This window comes from Myotis nattereri (assembly GCF_964212035.1).
Source record: "Myotis nattereri genome assembly, chromosome: 2".
In the NCBI taxonomy this organism is placed as follows: domain Eukaryota; kingdom Metazoa; phylum Chordata; class Mammalia; order Chiroptera; family Vespertilionidae; genus Myotis; species Myotis nattereri.
In genome coordinates this window covers 24094575-24114065 of record NC_138076.1, presented here as the reverse complement: position 1 = coordinate 24114065, position 19491 = coordinate 24094575, and the positions used below count along the sequence as shown (strand labels likewise).

Here is a 19491-nt window from a genome sequence, read left to right as displayed (position 1 = left end):
CTTTGTCAGGTTAATTTGCATATGCACTCCTGATTGGTTGGTGAGCGTAGCAGAGGGATGGTCAATTTACATGTTTCTCTTTTATTATATAGAACAATTTTTTTCTAAAAATTAAAAATTAATAGTCACTAAATAACTTATTTAACTAAGTTGTTTAATCAAATATGCAGCAATAAAAAATTAAAACAGCTCTAGGATTACTTTATACAATGCATGGCTAAGCCTGGCATTAACCCACTTTTGACTAATGCTAATATCTACATTTTTCTCATCAGTTCTTATTCATTCTCAACTGAGAATGTGGCTCCTCAGGTTCCATCTCTTTATATATATTAGCCTCCTTTCTGGATTTATACTGTGTCAAGTTTACTTTCTCCACAGTTTGTTAGTCTGCCTACTTTTAATGTATACAGAATAGTATTCTCGCTTCTTTTCCAATTGGAAAACAGGAGAAGACAGGCAGAGGAGCCACTCTCTAGCTACACTTATCTATGATTATTGAATCTCAACAAACTCCTATTATAACTGCCCCGAAGCTTCTGACTTTTTCTCATAAGATTTTTCAAGTGAGTTCAAGGTAGGAAGTTCAACACTTTCTGTTTGTCTGCTTTGTGTATGTGATTGAGGTTCCCAGTATTATTAGGAAAAGGATTACATTATATTTGTAACCAGAAAGCCACTAAATCAGATGGAACGATCAACCTCTCTGACTATGTGCTGCAGATTGATTCTCAGCTACTTGTATAATCTTTGGGTGACCAATGACACTACATGAGTTATTTGAAAAGACTGTAATATACTCCGAGGTGGCCTCAAAAGCATGAGTAAAATTTCCAAGAACCAGAAAAATTGCTCTTACTTCTTTCCCTTATACTACTGTCTAGTTTTAACAAACTCTACTACTAACAGCCAAGAAAGCATATTTTCTATTAGCTCTCCTTTTAGTTTGGTGTTATTTATTTAATTAATTACCCTGAGTCTCCATTTTTCACTGGTAAAAAATAGTCCCCAATAATCTGCCTCAAATCTTCTTCTATTTCATTCCAAAGATACTTTGGGGAATCATTCCAGCACTTAACTATTCACATATTTATGAGAAAATAATATATGTGTATACTTATATGTTAATTATCATGCTTTTATTTTGATCTCATATATAATCTGGTATAGCTTTGTGTTAGCTCTCTATAAAGTGGGTCACCATAGGTATGACTACTCCCTCATATCTAAGCTACAGATTAGCCTGCCCAGGAGATTCATTATTTATTTGCCCCCAAAGAAAAGAGAGTAAGGGGGACATCCTTCTTCTATAATCAGGTTGTTTTTGGTGGGCTCCCATACATTCTGGAACAGGGAGTATCCCCCAGTTGTACTCAGCCTCATCCAGTCCTTATTGATCTTAAAACAATATTCAGGAAACCTAGGGTTAGAGATCCTGAAGGGGAAATTTCCAATTTTAAATTGGAACCCTTATAATTCAGAAGAAAGAAATAAAAGACATCCTGAAAGATTCTAATGGCATTAATATAATAATGAGTATTAACACTATTTTAAACTAGGAATATATACAAGATAATCAAAAAAAGCGGGAGGTTTTAAAAAGGGGGGAACAGGGAGGAAAATGGGAGATATCTGTAACACTATCAACAGTAAAAAAATGTATTTTAAAAATAGATTGGGACTTTGTGGTTCCAAGATGGTGGTTGGGAGGATGGCAGTGAGGTTAAGTGTGAGTGAGTGAGGGAGCGAAAGGGGAGTATGTGGACATGTGTGTCTGAGAGAGGAACAGCTAGGCCTTGCAGGACTTTCAGGGGATGGTAGACTGGGCTCACATGGCCAGGCAGCCTCTTCTGCTATAACCTTTCCTGAAGCACCGGCTCTGCCATAGTGGCTGCACCATCTTGAAGGTGAGAGCCAGCAGCCACTACCCATAACCACATGTACCAGGGGAGCCAGTTGCTGCTGCTGGCAACTATGCACATGCGGGGAGGCAGCAGCCACTGCCCGCAACCACACACACATGGAGAGTCAGAAGACGCCACCTGCAACCGTGTGGGGAGCCAACAGCCACCACCTGCAATCACACATGTGAGGGAAGCCAGAAGCCACTGCCTGCGACTGTACATGTGAGGGGAGCCAGCAGCCACTGCCTGCGACCGTACATGTGAGGGGAGCCAGCAGCCACTGCACGAGACTGCACGCATGTGTGGGGAGCCAACAGACTCCACCCACAAACACATCAAGGAAGTCAGCAGCCATTGATGGGGACCACACGGGGAGCCAGCAGCTGCCCCACAACCTCGGAAAGCAGCTGGTGACCACAAACCTGCCAGAGTAGCAGCTGCCCCCCTTCACCACTAGAGGAGAAGCCACCACCAGCAACTGTGAGACCCAACACCAGGCCCTCCACTATAGCCTCAGGCCCTACATAATTCAACACTTAAATCCTTCAGTGAGAGCAAAAATGGGGAGTCAGAAGAACCACCACCAAAGGAAAGAAAAGGAGGAATCACCAGAAAAAGAACTAAAGGAAATGTAGGCATAGAATATGTCAGAAAAATAATTCCGAATAAGGGTCATACAGTTCATAAACCAGATGGATGAGAAAATCAATAGCCTATGTTAGAACCAAGAAAAAATAAAGAGTGATATAGATACAATTAAAAAAAAACACTATGGAAGCTTTCAACAGTAGACTAGGAGAAGCGGAGGACCAAATTAGCAAATTAGAAGACAGGAAGCAAAACATACCAAATCTGAACTTCAATAGGAGAAAAAAATCAAAAGACAGGAGGAGAGACTGAGGAAGTTTTGGACAATATGAAACAAAGCAACATACATAAAATAGGGGTGTAAGAATGACAAGAAGAAGAGCAAGGGCTAGAAAACCTACTCGAAGACATAATGTCAGAAAACTTCCCTGGTTAGGGAAACAAAAAAGTCACACAAGCACAAAGAGTTCCAAACCAGATTAACCCAAAAAGATCCACACCAAGACACATCGTAATTACAGTGGCAAATGTTAACAACAGAGAGAGAATCTTAAAGACTGCAAGAGACACACAGGAAGTGTCTACAAGGGATCTCCTATTACATATCAAATGATATCTCAACAGAAACATATCAGGCCAGAAAGGAATGGAAGGAAGTATACAAAGTGATACAAAGTAAGGGACTGAATCTAAGAATACTTCATCCTGCAAGGCTATCATTCAAAATTAAAGGGGAAATCAGGAGCTTCACAGACAAAGAAAAGTAAAGGGAGTTTATCACTACCATGCCAGGAAATGCTCAAGGGATAGTTGTAAAAAGAAGAAAAAAAATAAAAAGGGAGAAGAATGAACACAGGCAAAGAAAAAATGGCTACAAATAAGTACCTATCAATAATAGCTTTAGAGAACCAAGATGGCGGCATAGGTTAACGCCGGAGTTTGCTGCATTGAACAACTACTTCAAAAGTGAAACTAAAAGACAGAACGGACATCACCCAAAACCACTGGAACGCTGGCTGAATGGAAGTCCTACAACTAGGAGGAAAGAGAAACGCATACGGACACTCAGAGGAGGCGCAGTGCTGAAGTCAAATTCTGAGGTGCGGAGTGCGCGCGCGGAGCGGGCTGGCGGCGGAGGGCGCGGTTGGCGTTTTCAATCGGGAGGGAGTCGCAGACTCTGAGCTCCAGATCCGGGCGAGTCTTTAGGGACCCAGACTCAAACGGGAGAAGCGGGACTGCCTGGCTTCGGTCAGAGCGAGTGCAGCTTTCTCTCCGAGCTTTGCAGCGGGTGCTGGGACTCAGAGAGGCAGAGCCCCTGGGGACAGGACTGAGAGCCGCCATCACTGCTCTCTCCGGCCCACCCTATTGATCCTGTGCGACCCGCCTCGCCCAAGCCCTGCACAGAGGCATTTGCCGGATAGCCTCAGGCAAAGGCTAGATTAGCACCTCCCTAGAGGACAGAAGTTCTCTCACTGCTGACACAGCTGATTCTCATAGCCACTTGGCCTGGAGGTCAAACCCTCCCTGGAATTAGCTACAAGATTTAACTATAAGACTGCGCACAAAGACCACTAGGGGGTGCACCAAGGAAGCATAACAAAATGCGGAGACAAAGAAACAGGACAAAATTGTCAATGGAAGATCTAGAGTTCAGAACCACACTTTTAAGGTCTCTCAAGAACTGTTTAGAAGCCGCCGATAAACTTAATGAGATCTACAAGAAAACTAATGAGACCCTCGATGTTATATTGGGGAATCAACTAGAAATTAAGCATACACTGACTGAAATAAAGAATATTATACAGACTCCCGACAGCAGAACAGAGGAGCGCAAGAATCAAGTCAATGATTTGAAATGCGAGGAAGCAAAAAACACCCAACCGGAAAAGCAAAATGAAAAAAGAATCCAAAAATGCGAGGATAGTGTAAGGAGCCTCTGGGACAGCTTCAGGCGTACCAACATCAGAATTATAGGGGTGCCAGAAGATGAGAGAGAGCAAGATATTAAAAACCTATTTGAAGAAATAATGACAGAAAACTTCCCTCACCTGGTGAAAGAAATGGACTTACAGGTCCAAGAAGCGCGGAGAACCCCAAACAAAAGGAATCCAAAGAGGACCACACCAAGACACATCATAATTAAAATGCCAAGAGCAAAAGATAAAGAGAGAATCTTAAAAACAGCAAGAGAAAGAAACTCAGTTACCTACAAGGGAATACCCATACGACTGTCAGCTGATTTCTCAACAGAAACTTTGCAGGCCAGAAGGGAGTGGCAAGAAATATTCAAAGTGATGAATACCAAGAACCTACAACCAAGATTACTTTATCCAGCAAAGCTATCATTCAGAATTGAAGGTCAGATAAAGAGCTTCACAGATAAGGAAAAGCTAAAGGAGTTCATCACCACCAAACCAGGATTATATGAAATGCTGAAAGGTATCCTTTAAGAAGAGGAAGAGGAAGAAAAAGGTAAAGATACAAATTATGAACAACAAATATGCATCTATCAACAAGTGAATCTAAGAATCAAGTGAATAAATAATCCGATGAACAGAATGAACTGGTGATTATAATAGAATGAGGGACATAGAAAGGGAATGGACTGACTATTCTTGGGGGGGAAAGGGGTGTCGGAGATGCGAGAAGAGACTGGACAAAAATCGTGCACCTATGGATGAGGACAGTGGGTGGGGAGTTATTGCGGATGGTGGGGCGGGAACTGGGAGGAGGGGAGTTATGGGGGGAAAAAAGAGGAACAAATGTAATAATCTGAACAATAAAGATTTAATTAAAAAAAAAAAAATAATAGCTTTAAATGTAACTGGACTAGATGCTCTAATCAAAAGACAGTGAGTGGCTGAATGAATAAGAAAACATGACCCATGTATTTGCTGTATAAAAGAGACCCACCTCAGAACAAGAGACTTACACAGACTGAAAGTAAAGGGATGGAAAAATATCTTTCAGGCAAACAGAAATGAAAAAAGAAGCTGGAATAACAATACTTATATCTGACAAAATAGACCTCAAAGTGAAGGTCATAACAAGAAATATGGAAGGCCACTTCATAATACTACAGGGATCAATAAAACAAGAGGATAGAACCCTGGTAAACATATATGCACCCAATGCAGGAGCACCCAATTATATATTAAAAAAAACATCTGGAAGATATCAAGGGAGAGATCAATAGCAACATGAAAATAGTAGGAATTTAATACCCCACTGACATTACTGGATAAATCCTATAGACAAAAAATCAGCAGAGAACCAGCTATCCTAAATGACTCACTATCAGATGGACTTAAGTGACATCTTCAGAACATTTCACCCTAAATCCACAGAATATACCTTCTTCTCAAGTGCACATGGGACATTTTCAAATATAGACCACATATTGGATCACAGGCAAAGTCTCGCCAAATTCAAGAAGATTGAAATCATATCAAGCATCTTCTCAGACCACAATAGCTTAATATTAGAAATCAACTACAATAAAAACAATTTTAAAAAATTCAAACACTTGGAGGCTAAATAGCATGCTATTAAACAATGATTGGGTTACCAAAGAGATCAAAGAAGAAATTTAAAACATCCTGGAAATGAATGAAAATGATAATACAACAATCCAAAACCCATGGGACACAGTGAAAGCAGTCCTGAGAGGGAGGTTCATAGCAGTAGAGGCCTACCTCAAAAAAAAATAAATTTTTTTAACAAATTATGTAACTCTACAACTTAAATAATTAGAAAGAGAACAACAAGAAAAGCCCAGAGTGAGCAGAAGGAAGACGATAATAAAGATCGGAGCAGAAATAAATGACATAGAGACCAAAAAAACAAAATAATACAAAAGATCAATGAATGCAAGAGCTGGTTCTTTGAAAGGATAAACAAGATTGATGACCAATAGCCAGGCTCACCAAGAAGCAAAGAGAAAGGACCCAAATAAACAAAATCAGAAACAAAAGAGGCAAAATAACAATAGACCCCAGAGAAATACAAAGGATTATAAAAAAAAAATATTATGAACATCTCTATTCCAACAAACATTACAACCTAGAGGAAATGAACATATTCCTAGAAAAATATGACCTTCTAAAACTCAATCAAGAAGAATAAAAAAAATCTCACAGGCTGATAACTAAAAAGGAAATTGAAGCAAGTCATCAAAATGCTCCCAGCAAGAAAAAAGCCCAGGGCCAGACAGCTTCACAGGAGAGTTTTAACAAACATTCAAAAAAGAACTAAAACATATCCTTCTTAGACTATTCCAAAAAAATTTAAGAGGAAGGTACATTTCCTAGCTCTTTCTATGAAGCCAGGATCACTCTAATCCCAAAACAGATAAAGACACTATATAAAGAAAGAGAATTACATCCCGGATGAACATAGGTGCTACAATCTTCAACAAAATCCTAGCAAATTGGATCCAGCATTACAACAGAAAGATTATACACCATGACCAAGTGGGATTTATCCCAGGGATGCAAGGCTGGTACAATATCCACAAATCAATAAACATGATACATCATATAAACAAACTGAAAGACAAAAATCACATAATCATATCAATTGATGCATAAAAAGCATTTGACAAAATCCAACATCCTTTCCAGATAAAAATTCTCAGCAAAGTGGGAATAGAGGGAACATAATTTAACATAATAAAAGCCATGTATGACAAACCTACAGCAAACATCATACTCAATGGGCAAAAGCTAAAACCATTTCCCCTAAGAACAGGAACAAGACAGGGATGCCCACTTTCACCATAGTACTGGAAGTGCTAGCCATAGTGATCAGGCAAGACAAAGAAATAAAAGGCATCCAAATTGGAAAAGAAGAAGTAACATTGTCATTATTTCCAGATGACATGATATTGTACTTAGAAAACGCTAAAGACTCCATCATAAAACTACTAGACTTAATAAATGAATTTGGCAATGTAGCAAGATACAAACTTAACACCCAGAAATCTATGGCTTTTTTATACAACAATAATGAAATCACAGAAAGAGAAACAAAAAAAAAAAAAACAATCCCATTTACCATTGCAACACAAAAATTAAGGTACCTAGGAATAAATTTAACTAAGGAGGTAAAGGCCCTGTCTTCAGAAAATTACAGGATGCTGAAAACAGAGATACATGAAGACATAAACAATGGGAAGAATATTCCGTGTTCATGGATTGGAATCAACATCATTAAAATATCCATCCCACCCAAAGCAATTTATAGATTTAATGTAATTCCCATTAAAATACCAATGGCATACTTTCAAGATCCAGAACAAACTCTCCAAAAATTCATCTGGAACAAAAAGACCCTGTATAGCTACAGCGGTCTTGAGGAAGTAGAAAAAAGTTGTAGGGATCACAATACCAGATATCAAGCTATATTACAAGGCCACTGTCCTCACAACTGCCTGGTACTAGCACAAGAACAGATATATACACAAATGGAACAGAAGAGAGAGCCAAGAAATCGAACCAAGCCATTATGCTGAATTAATATTTGACAAAGGAAGCAAGAGCATACAATGGAGTTAAGACTGTCTCTCCAATAAATGGTGTTGGGAAAATTGGACAGATACATGCAAAAAATGACAGGGATGCCCTGATATAATATCCGCAAATCAATAAACATGATACATCATATAAACAAATTAAAAGACAAAAATCAAATTCAAGCAAACTGAAACTCAAATGGCTAAAGGATTTAAACATAAGATGAGAAACCATAAAAATCTTAGCAGAAGCCATTGGCAGCAGAATAGCAGATATTTGTCACAGCAATATCTTTACCAATACAGCTCTGGGCAATGGAAACTAAAGAGAAAATAAACAAATGGGTCTACATCAAAATAAAAAGACTCTGCACAGCACAAGAAACCATCAACAAAACAGCAAGAAAGCCCACTGCATGGGAGAACATATTTGCCAGTGCTATCTCCGGTAGGGGTTTAATCTCCAAAATTTATAGGGCACTCCTACAACTTAACAAAAAGAACATAAACAATCCATTCAAAAAGTGGGCAAAGGCCCTAACTGGTTTGGTTTAGTGGATAGAGCGTCGGCCTGTGGACTGAAGGGTTTCAGGCTCGATTCCGGTCAAGGGCATGTACCTTGGTTGCAGGCACATCCACAGTGGGGGGTGTGCAGGAGGCAGCCGATCAATATTTCTCTCTCATCGATGTTTCTAACTCTCTATCCCTCTCCCTTCCTTTCTGTAAAAAATTAATAAAAAATATATATATTTTTTAAAAAGTGGGCAAAGGACCTAAATAGACACCTTTCAAAAGAGGACATACTGAAGGCCAAGAGACATATGAAAACATGCTCAAAGTCACTAATCATCCAAGATGCAAATCAAAACAACAATGCAGTACCATCTCACACCTGTTAGAATGGCTATTATCAACAAATCAACAAACGACAAGTGCTGAAGAGGATGCGGTAAAAAAGGAACACTTTTGCACTGCTGGTGGGAATCCAGACTGGTACAGCCTCTGTGAAAGACAGTATGGCATTTCCTCAAAAAATTAAAAATGAAACTTCCATTTGACCCAGCAATCCATCTTATAGAATATATCCCAAGAAAACAGAAACACCAATCAGAAAGGATATATATGTACCCCTATGTTCATAGCAGCACAATTTACCATAGCTAAGATTTGGAAACAGCCTAAGTGCCCATCAGCAGATGAGTGGATTATAAAACTGTGGTACATCTACACAATGGAATACTATGCTGCTGTAAAAAAAAAGAAGGAAAATTACCATTTGCAAGAGCATGGATGGAACTGGAGAGCATTATGCTAAGCAAAATAAGCCAGTCAGAGAAAGATAAATATCACATGATCTCACTCATTTGTGGAATATAATGAACAACATAAACTGATAAACAAAAACAGAACCAGAGTAATAGAAGCATCAGACAGACTGTCAAACTACAGCAGGAAGGCTGAGGAGGATTGTGAGGGGGGAGGTAAGAGATCAACCAAAGGACTTGTATGCATGCATATAAGCATAACAAATGGACACAAGACACTGGGGGTGGGGGGTGAGGGCATGTGCTGGGGGATGGGGGGGTGAGGGAAGGTCAATGGGGAGAAAAAGGAGACATATGTGCTACTATTTGTAATACCTTAAACCATAAAATAAAATTTAAAAAATAAATAAATAAATAATAAAGGGAATGAAAATCAGAAAAATGAAAAAAAATAAAACTTTTTTTTGCTTCAATTCTTTGGTAATCTAGTTTGTAATCTATACTTTAATTCATTCTGCTCCATATTATTTTTCTATTTTTTATTAAACATTTTTAATATTGACATAAATATAGGTGTCCTCCTTCCCTTCTCCCTTTGTTCACCTTCATCCACCCACACCTCCCCTTGACTGGTCTTCACACAATTGTCCATGTCTAAGGGGTTTGCATATATGTATATTCATTAGATAAAGACACTAACCACCAGCATGTATGTGCCCATCATCCTGACTTCCAAATGCATTTTTTTGTGGTTTGCAATAAGGAGGAGCAAACCCTTTGTCACAATGGCAATGCTGGAAATTGTTGCAAATCTAGAATAATCAGGAAATAGAACGTTTTTTTATGTGTAAAGATGTTTTACAATAGAGACAAATGAATATTCTATGCTTATTCAACAGATAATTTATGCCAAAGAAGCTATCCATTCTAGAAAATTGATCTTAAATAAACAATTCAACAAATTTTCTCTTGAAAGTATCTAAATCTTAAAAAGCACATCTATGCTGAAACCGGTTTGGCTCAGTGGATAGAGCGTCAGCCTGTGGACTGAAAGGTCCCAGGTTCGATTCCAGTCAAGGGCATGTCCCTGGGTTGCGGGCACATCCCCAGTAGGAGATGTGCAGGAGGCAGCTGATCGATGTTTCTCTCTCATCGATGTTTCTAACTCTCTATTTCTCTCCCTTCCTCTCTGTAGAAAATCAATAAAATATATTTTTTTTAAAAAAGCACATCTAGCTTCTGTTACCAAGTTAATTTTTTTTAATTCTTTCAACTCTTCATGTAGCCAAACACAAATATTGGCAATTACCAGTAACATGCCATTAATTATCATTTACTTTCTAGCTTCACAGAATAGCCCAGACCCTAAATTAACTAGCAAGACTAGAAAGAAAATTCATATTACCCCCCCCCTTTTTTTTTTTACCAGTTTCTGCCTTCTCTCTGTAAAATTAATATGATTTTGGTTATCTTGTAACACATAGTGCTTATAGCACATCCACCACACATATTTACCAAACATTTTATACATCCAGAATTATCTTAAATGTTTCTACTTTATCTTCTTTAATAAATAGTTTGGCAAGATTTCTTAGTAAAATAATGTTAAAGCTATAAATTACAGATCATTAAATGGCACGGCATAGTATAAAAATGATTTAGAAAATTATTCAAATGATTTTGTAAATCTCTAAACTGTTTAGTAAATTTTCAAAACATGTAGCTTAAAATGAAAATTGAAATTACTTACTCCCTTGTCATTACAGTCTCTAGTATTGTTGCATGCAGAATAATCAACCATGTGTCTAATCTCTCTACAGGTAAAGTTGATACAATACTAAAACAATTCAAAAGGAAATGAAAAATAAAGTCAGAAAATAATCGATTGTGTACATTGATAATAGAGATGAAAAACTATAGAAAATTCCAGAATTCATATTACCAAGGATTGACATAAAAATCCAAAAAATAATGTAAATTCATTGAAATAAATGTGAAATAAGCTATGTACCTTCAGATTATAAAGTTGTAATCATATGTAAGAAGTTGGAAATTTTATTTTCTTACCATCTAACTCCAGAAGTCCTCTTAGAAAGATATATTCCTGAAAAAATTATTTGATTAGTTCTTTAAGTTCAAGAATTCACTGAAGAACATTTTTTAAAGGCCTATGCCTGGGCTCCACCTGAGACCATTATATCAAAACTAGAGGCCCAGTTGGTGCATGAAATTCATGCACGGGGGCGCGGGGGGAGGGAGGAGACAGGTCCCCTAAGCCTGGCCTGCACCCTCTCCAATCCAGGATCCCTCTTACAATCCGGAACCACTAGCTCCTAACTGCTCCCCTGCCGGCCTAATGGCCCCAACTGCTCTCCTCTGCCAGCCTGATCCCCCTAACTGCCTAACTTCTCTCCCCTGCTGGCCTGATCCCCCTATCTGCTCTCCCTTCCTTGCCTGATTCCCCTAACTGCCTATCTGCTCTCCTCTCCTTGCCTGATTCCCCTAACTGCCTATCTGCTCTCCCCTCCTTGCCTGATTCCCCTAACTGCCTATCTGCTCTCCTCTCCTTGCCTGATCACCCTAACTGCCTATCTGCACTCCCCTCCTGGCCTGATCCCCTTAACTGCCTATCTGCTCTCCCTTTCTCTCCATGCCCTTCAGACCCCTGGTGCAGGCATGCTGAGAGCTCTCTGCTGCGGCCCCGCCCCCATCCTGATTGATCGTTATGTGATGGCATCCCAGCTAATTTGCATATTACTCTATTATTAGTATAGATACCTGGGACAGGGTCCAGGCAATTATTGTGAGCAGTCAGGTTTGAGTACTATCTGATGGGAGATTGAGGTCTTAAAATCATTAGTATGAGGATACTCCTACAACCACATAAAATTACAACTACATAACAACCATCATTCAGAACCACCTGAAATATAGCAGAATTGAAGTCCTACAACTAGAGATTTAAAGAAGAAGCCATATTGAGATTGGTAGGAGGGGCAGAGACCTAGAATGAGCTGTTCCCACACCTATGTGTGGGAAATAAAAATTGGAAGAGATGCTTTTCCTGTGGAGGTTACTCATGAGAAGCAAGGGGTCCTAGCCCCACACCAGGCCTCCAAGCCCAGGGTTCCAGTGCCAAAAGGAGAAGTCCACATAGCTTCTTACTATCCAAACCAGTGGAGATTGTGGCTGAGTGAGATGGAGTGCTGCTGGAGTCCCAGGCAGTTCCCCTTAAAGGCCTGAACATGGCCACTCCCTCTGAGTTACAGCTAGGATAGCAGCTTGAAAGGAATCAGAGACACACAGGCAGGAACTGAATAGTCTGGCATCAGGCAAAAGCTGGGGGGTATCAGCTTATTGCTAGAAAAAAGTGCTAGTGAAAGCCATTGTTTCTTTACTGAGACAGTCCCCCCATGCCCAAGCAGGCAGGTGGGCACCATATTTGAGTCTCCATCAAACTGCCTCACTCTGTTCACCCTGCCCTCGTGATTCCCTGACACCCTGGCACACCAAACTTGCTGGTCCCCCTCAGCTGTTTCCAGAGGCTTTTCCATACAAATGGACTATTGCAGCTCATGCTTCAGATTTTCCTGAAATCTCTCAAACAAGTAGCATCTAGCCCAGCCATGGGCAAACTACAGCCCGCGGGCTGGATCCGGCCCATTTGAAATGAATAAAACTAAAAAAAAAAAAAAGACCGTACCCTTTTATGTAATGATGTTTACTTTGAATTTATATTAGTTCACAAAAACACTCCATCCATGCTTTTGTTCCGGCCCTCCGGTCCAGTTTAAGAACCCATTGTGGCCCTAGAGTCAAAAAGTTTGCCCACCCCTGACTAGCCTCTGTGTACCCTGTACCTCTTGCTAAATGGTCCCAGGCTCAACACTAGCAGCAACCAGCCTTGATTTGCAGCTTGGCCTCTCCTGGGCACCTTCAACCCCAGCACAAGTAACAGCCATCTACAGATCACTCTGTAGCTCATGCCAGGTACCTCAGGCAGATCATAGACAGTGGATGACCTTGACCTTGGGCCTCCCAGAAGTCCTAAGAGCCAGTGTACCAAGTTAACAGCTTCAGACTACACTAGATTAAAAGCCTCCCACCTCCACAAACAACACACTCAAGATGATGACCAAAGCCCCTCTAAAATAAATTCTGCTTTGTAGGGTCAGCTCCTGTACAGCAGGAGCTGGTCTTCTGTAGTCACAGCTGGCCTTCACAGCCAATTAGCCTGGGAGGTCAATTCCTCCCAGTGACATGCCAACAGTAATCAAAGCTCAAATACAAAAGTACAGTTCTCACAGTCCACATCAGGGTGCCTGGAACACCCAGCTCAGTTGACTGGGAAAGCTGTGCCACTGAAGCCTACAGGCACCTACTAAAGAAGGCCACTCCAGCTAGTCCAGAAGATGTAGCAGCTCTAGCTAATACATAAAAACAAGACAGGGAAGCTTCCAAAATGCAGAAACAAAAAAAAAGATCCAATATGAAAGAACAGGAGACATCTCCAGAAAAAGAACTAATTGAAATGGAGACAAGCAAACTACCAGACACAGTTCAAAACAATGGTTATACGGATGCTCAAGGAACTTAGTGAAAACTTCAATAGTATAAAAAATACAGAAACCATGAAAAAGAACCAGTTGTAAATGAAGGATACACTAATTGAAATAAAGAATAATTTGCAATCAAATCAGCAATTTGAAATACAAGTAAGCAAAAAGTATACAATCAAATGGAAAAAAGAAAAAAGAATTAAAAAAGAATGAAGATAGTGCAAAAAGCCTCTGAGACAACTTCAAACATTCAAACACTCACATCATAGGTGTGCCAAAAGGAGAAGAGAGAGCAAGAAATTAAAAACATTTGGAAAAAATATTTTTAAATATTGTTTTTATTAATTTGAGAAGAAGGGAGGGGGAGAGAGAAATAGAAACATTGATTAGAGAGAAACATCAATCAGCTGCCTCCTATACACCCCCCACTGGGGAATTGAGCCTGCAACTGGAGCTTGTGCCCTGACCAGGAATGAAATCAGTGACCTCTTGGTGCATGAGATCATGCTCAGCCAACTGTGCCACACCAGTCAGATACATATTTCCTAGTTCTGTCTACTGATAGGGCCAAACCAGTGAAACTCCAGTAGCAAAAGCACAATTAGCTCTAGATCTTGGTTTCTAACTGGCATTTCTAGTTAACATAAACCAGGACTCCTGGGAGAATGCAAATTCTAGGAACTAAGACACAAAATATACAAAATGGACCTAGAACAGTTTGTCATTCCAGAAAGTAAGGAAGCACTCCAAAAGAAAAGCACACACAATGATAATAGTATGTCAAAGCAACATAGAAACAAGTTGAAAGAACTCCCAATAACCAGAGTTAGAACAATTTGAACAATAAAATAAAGTCATACTGGATAATAACCAAAACTATAATATAAATATCCATGGATTCCATACTGCTACAAATATATGATTGAATAAGTAGAGAAAAATAGACAAAACTATGCAGAATTCAAAATGATTTAATGATACTGAATGATACTGAATTTCCAAGAAGGTGGAACGCAACTTATTACTCCTTAGGTGTAGGCTATGCATAGTAATTTCTTTCAATGAAGTACAATATAGAAAGAAAAAATAATTTACAGTGATAAATTTGTCAAACATTACCACACCCATGTGATCAAAATTAATATCAACAAGCATGTATATTTGATATGATGTGATCTTCCCAAGAAAGGGGGGAGGGGGAGATGGACATTTAAGAAACTGTACTGTTAAGAGGAGCCTAAAAACACACAGCAAATAAATGCAAAGTGGTCCTCTGGGCTGAATCCTAGAAAAGGTAATTAAGTAAAAGCTAAGGAAATCTGAATGTATTACTAGATTTAGTTAATAATAATGCATCAACATTAGTTTATTAATTATGACAAATGTATCATACTAGTGCTAAATGTTAACAGAGGAAACTGGCTGTGTAGCTTAGGGCTAGGGATGGGCAAGTGGGCAAGAGGGAAGATGTGATGGTATGGTCTAAAACTGGATGTGCTGATGGTTGTACAACTCTAAATTAATCAAAAGCAATGAATTACACCCTTATCATAGGTGAGTTTTATGTAAATGATGCCTCAATCAGGTTATTTTAAAGTTCATTGGTTGGTATATTGTCAAAATGAGGATAACCATAAAAGATGTTGAAAACACTTATAATTTTATAGTTCTAATTACCATATCAGGACCACACGAAGTGCCATCTTCTGTAAATGTTTTATCTCTATCTTCAGGTGTATTTACTGTTGTTACGTCATTGGCAGGTATCCTGTCCGAGCTTAGAAATGTAGACACACATATTTCATTTCGTATTTGTGTGTAAATCACAGATAAATTTGCTTTTGATACTATTGCTTTATGTGGCCAGGCACAAACTAATTTTCCACACATGACATGACTAGAAGCATAAGGCAGAAAAAAAAATTCTCATATTAACATAGATTGCTGATATGGCTAAGTTAAAAAGGTATGTCACTGACTTAAATCCAGGTTTCAAGAGTTTTCTCAGTAATTTCCTGAGTCCACTGAATTATGTATGATGTGTGCCTTTTTGTTTTGTGAGGCAATGTAGCAAGGGAAAAGATTAATGATTTTTGCAATTTGATGGCCCTGATCTCTCCTATATTGGCTTCTGATATTTAAAACAATGGTTGCTGGTCTTCAATTTTTTTTCATTAGTAAAATAGAATAGCTCTTACTATAAATGTGTGATGTATTAAATATATTTATTATATAATGTATATAAACTACCTAACACAATGCCTAGCTCATCACAACAATAAACAGAGGCTATTTTATGGTCATTGTTGTTGTAACATTATAGGCACACGTTATTTGTAGGCAATAGGTAATAACATTGTTCTCAGATAATGAAACAAAGAAAACCTGGTATAAAATACCACTTTAGCCTGCACATAATAATATATTCTAGGATCTTAGCAACATATAAGCTACATTACAAACAAAATTAGAATTGCCTAATACATACGGAAAAGAACAAAAACTTTTTCCACAGTTTCCATATCTATCTCCTCTTGAATTTATCTCATCATAACAAGCAAATTGACCACCTCTAGCAGCTGAAAGAAAAAAAATAAGTTAAGTTATAATACATAATTACAATTATCATTGAAGAAATAATAAACTCACACTGGACATTATAATGTGATTCCCTACAGAGATTTATAATTTACCTTGCATTAAATAGTAGCAGGGGGTAGAACTAGGATTAAAAAGAGACCCCGTCATTTTAAGCCTGCTAGACTTTCTTCTGTATGAAACAGATAAAGTAAACAGCAACATGATTCAAATGGTTCTATATTGTTAAAATGAGCAACCTTATTTTTGCTAAATTGATCACTTGTATTCCTTCATTCCCTATCCAATGTGAAAATAGAGTTTTCTCTTATTCTAAACAAAATGGGAGAGAAATAGTATCCATAATGAAATACTGATAACAAACCCAGAGATCACTTAACTGTTCCTATTCCATACTAGATTTCTCATCTCTGTTCCAAAGCATCCTAACAATCACTAAATAAGAATTGTTGAATTTTAAAAATAGGAAGGACATAAATGTTTATCTACTTCAGCCCTTTTATATATTTAGTTATGTCTAATTTTAAAAATGAGAATAATTCAAATGTATGCAATAACTGCTTCATCACTTAGACTGGGTGATTTAGAGGTAGAGATGGGTTGGGTTGATCATGTTATTATATAAATGTATCTATTATATATATTGCTAGTAAACAGTCAAAATAGAGAGCAGAATCTACCATAATCAGCCTTTTCTCTTATTAAAAGACCTACTCTTTTGTTTGTTTGTTTGTTTGTTTTTGTTCATCCTCACCAGAGGTTATTTTTTTCCATTGATTTTTTAGTGAGAGTAAAAGGGAAGGAGGGAAGGGGGAAGGGAAAGAGAAAGAGAGAGAGAGAGAGAGAGAGAGAGAGAGAGAGAGAGAGAGAGAGAGAGAGGCATCAATATGAGAAAGATGCATTGATTGGTTGTTTCCCATACTTGCCCCGACCAGAGTGGGGATCAAACCTACAACCCAGGTGTATGTCCTATACTTGAAATCGAACTCTCTTCCCTTTGGTGTGCAGGTTGACACTCTAACAGCCAGGGCAAGACATTCTCTTGAACATGCCCAGTAAGAAATTAAGTCTGTTTGTTTTGCCCAAATAAAAATATTGCTTTGATTAAATCCAATTTAAATTTACCAATTCTCCTCAAATTATATACAGGACCAAGACTGTGATAGTGGAAATTTTAAGGGAGTATAGGAACAAAAACTCAATAATTAAATAACACCTTAGTGCATTTTAAAAAAATCAGAGGACAGCCAAATGGTGGCTGGAAAGACAGTAGTAAGGAAGAGAGTGTGAGTGAGTGAGGGAGCAAAAGAGGAATGGATGGATGTGTGGTGTGTATGTGTGTTTGAGTGAGGGACAGTTAGATCCTGCAGAACTTTCAGGGGCTGGTGGACTGGGCTCTCCAGGTGTGGAGGCCCTGAACCTCTGCAGTCACTCCTGAGGTGGCCAGCTCGGACATAGAAACCATGCTATCTTGAAGGGGAGAGCTTCTGTGACTATAAGCCCACTCTCACCAATACCAAGTTGGCCTCAGACATCACCCCAGAACCTATAGCCACTCTGAAAAAAGACCTGCTACCTCATCTGCAGACCCACAGACACTGGGACTCCATCCCCCGCAGCTGAAGGTTCCTGTGAGTTCTAGAGCATGTTCCCCTACCGTGAGCCACTTTGGCCCCAGGCCCTGCAACTGTACAACCCGTCTGGCAAGCCATTGCTTCAATAACCAGGCACTGCATGACCTGAAAATTGGACCCACTAACAAGTCTGGGACTGTGCAACCCACATGCCAAGCCTGCCGCTTTAATCACAGGCCTCCTGTGTCCTGGCACCTGGGCCCACCAGGAAGTTTCAGAGAGCATGATCCTAATACTGAGCCCACCGCTGCAGTCAGGCCCCACATGACTCAGCACCTACATCCTCCTGTGAGAGCAAAAACAGGGAGACAAAGACACAACCCCCAAAGGAAAGGGGAAAAGGCGTCACCAGAAAAGGTACTAAATGAAACAGAGGCATGCAATATGTCAAGAAACAATTCAGAGTAAAGATCATATAATTTCTAAACTCGCTGAATGAGAAAATCAACAACTTATGTATGAATCATGAGGAAATAAAGAGTGATATAGCTACAATAAAAACATAACAGAGGTTTCAACAGTAGACTAGAAGTGGAGAAACAAATTCGCAAATTAGAAGAAAGGGCAGGAAAAACACACCCAATCTGAACAGCAATTGGATAAAAACACTAAAAAGCAGGAAGAGGACCTACTGGAGCTTTGGGACAACAAGAAATGAAATAACATATGTATAATAGGGGTGCCAGAAGGACAAAAGGAGAAACAAGGTTTAGAAAACCTATTAGAAGAAATAATGACAGAAAATTTCCAGGATTTGGGGTAATAAAAACATCACACACACACAGAGAGTCCCAAACAAGATGAACCCATAGAGACCCACAGCAAGGCACCTCATAATAACAGTGGCAAACATTAATGACAAAGAGAGGATCTTAAAGGCTACAAGAGACAGAAAGTGACCTACAGGGGATCCCATTAGATTATCAACAGAAACACATCAGGTCAGAAGGGACTGGAATGAAGTATACAAAGTGATGCAAACCAAGGAAATGAATCCAAGAATACTCTATCCAGTAAGGCTATCATTCAAAATTGAAGGGGAATCAAGAGCTTCAAAGACAAAAAAGGGCTAAGGGAGTTTATCACTATCAAACCAGCACTGCAAGAAATGCTAAAGGGACTGTTGTAGAAAGAAGGAATAGAAAGGGGAAAAGGAACACAGGCACACAAAAAAAATGGCTACAAACAAGTATCTATCAATAATAACCTTAAACATAAATGAACTAAATGCTCCAATCAAAAGACATCGAGTGGCTAAATGGATAAGAAAACATGACCCATATATATGCTGTCTACAAGAGACCCACCTCAGAACAAGGGACTCATTCAGACTAAAAATGAAGGGATGGAAAAATATCTTCCAGGCAAATGAAAATGAAAAAAAAAGCTGGGGTAGCAATACTTATATCTGACAAAATAGGCTTAAAAGTG

General features: G+C 39.0%; 1 protein-coding gene across 2 annotated transcripts in view; it reads right to left on the bottom strand.

Annotated features, from left to right (window-relative positions):
- LOC308511242 (disintegrin and metalloproteinase domain-containing protein 5-like) overlaps window positions 1-19491 on the bottom strand; it is a 75182-nt gene that overhangs the window by 6718 nt on the left and 48973 nt on the right. For both annotated transcript variants that reach the window (XM_081081250.1, XM_081081251.1), the window contains 4 exons: window positions 16317-16407; window positions 15506-15725; window positions 11020-11106; window positions 9970-10081 (listed from right to left, as the gene is read on the bottom strand). In XM_081081250.1, the coding sequence (XP_080937376.1) occupies window positions 9970-10081; window positions 11020-11106; window positions 15506-15725; window positions 16317-16407 (510 nt within the window). The remainder of the gene's footprint in view (window positions 1-9969; window positions 10082-11019; window positions 11107-15505; window positions 15726-16316; window positions 16408-19491) is intronic.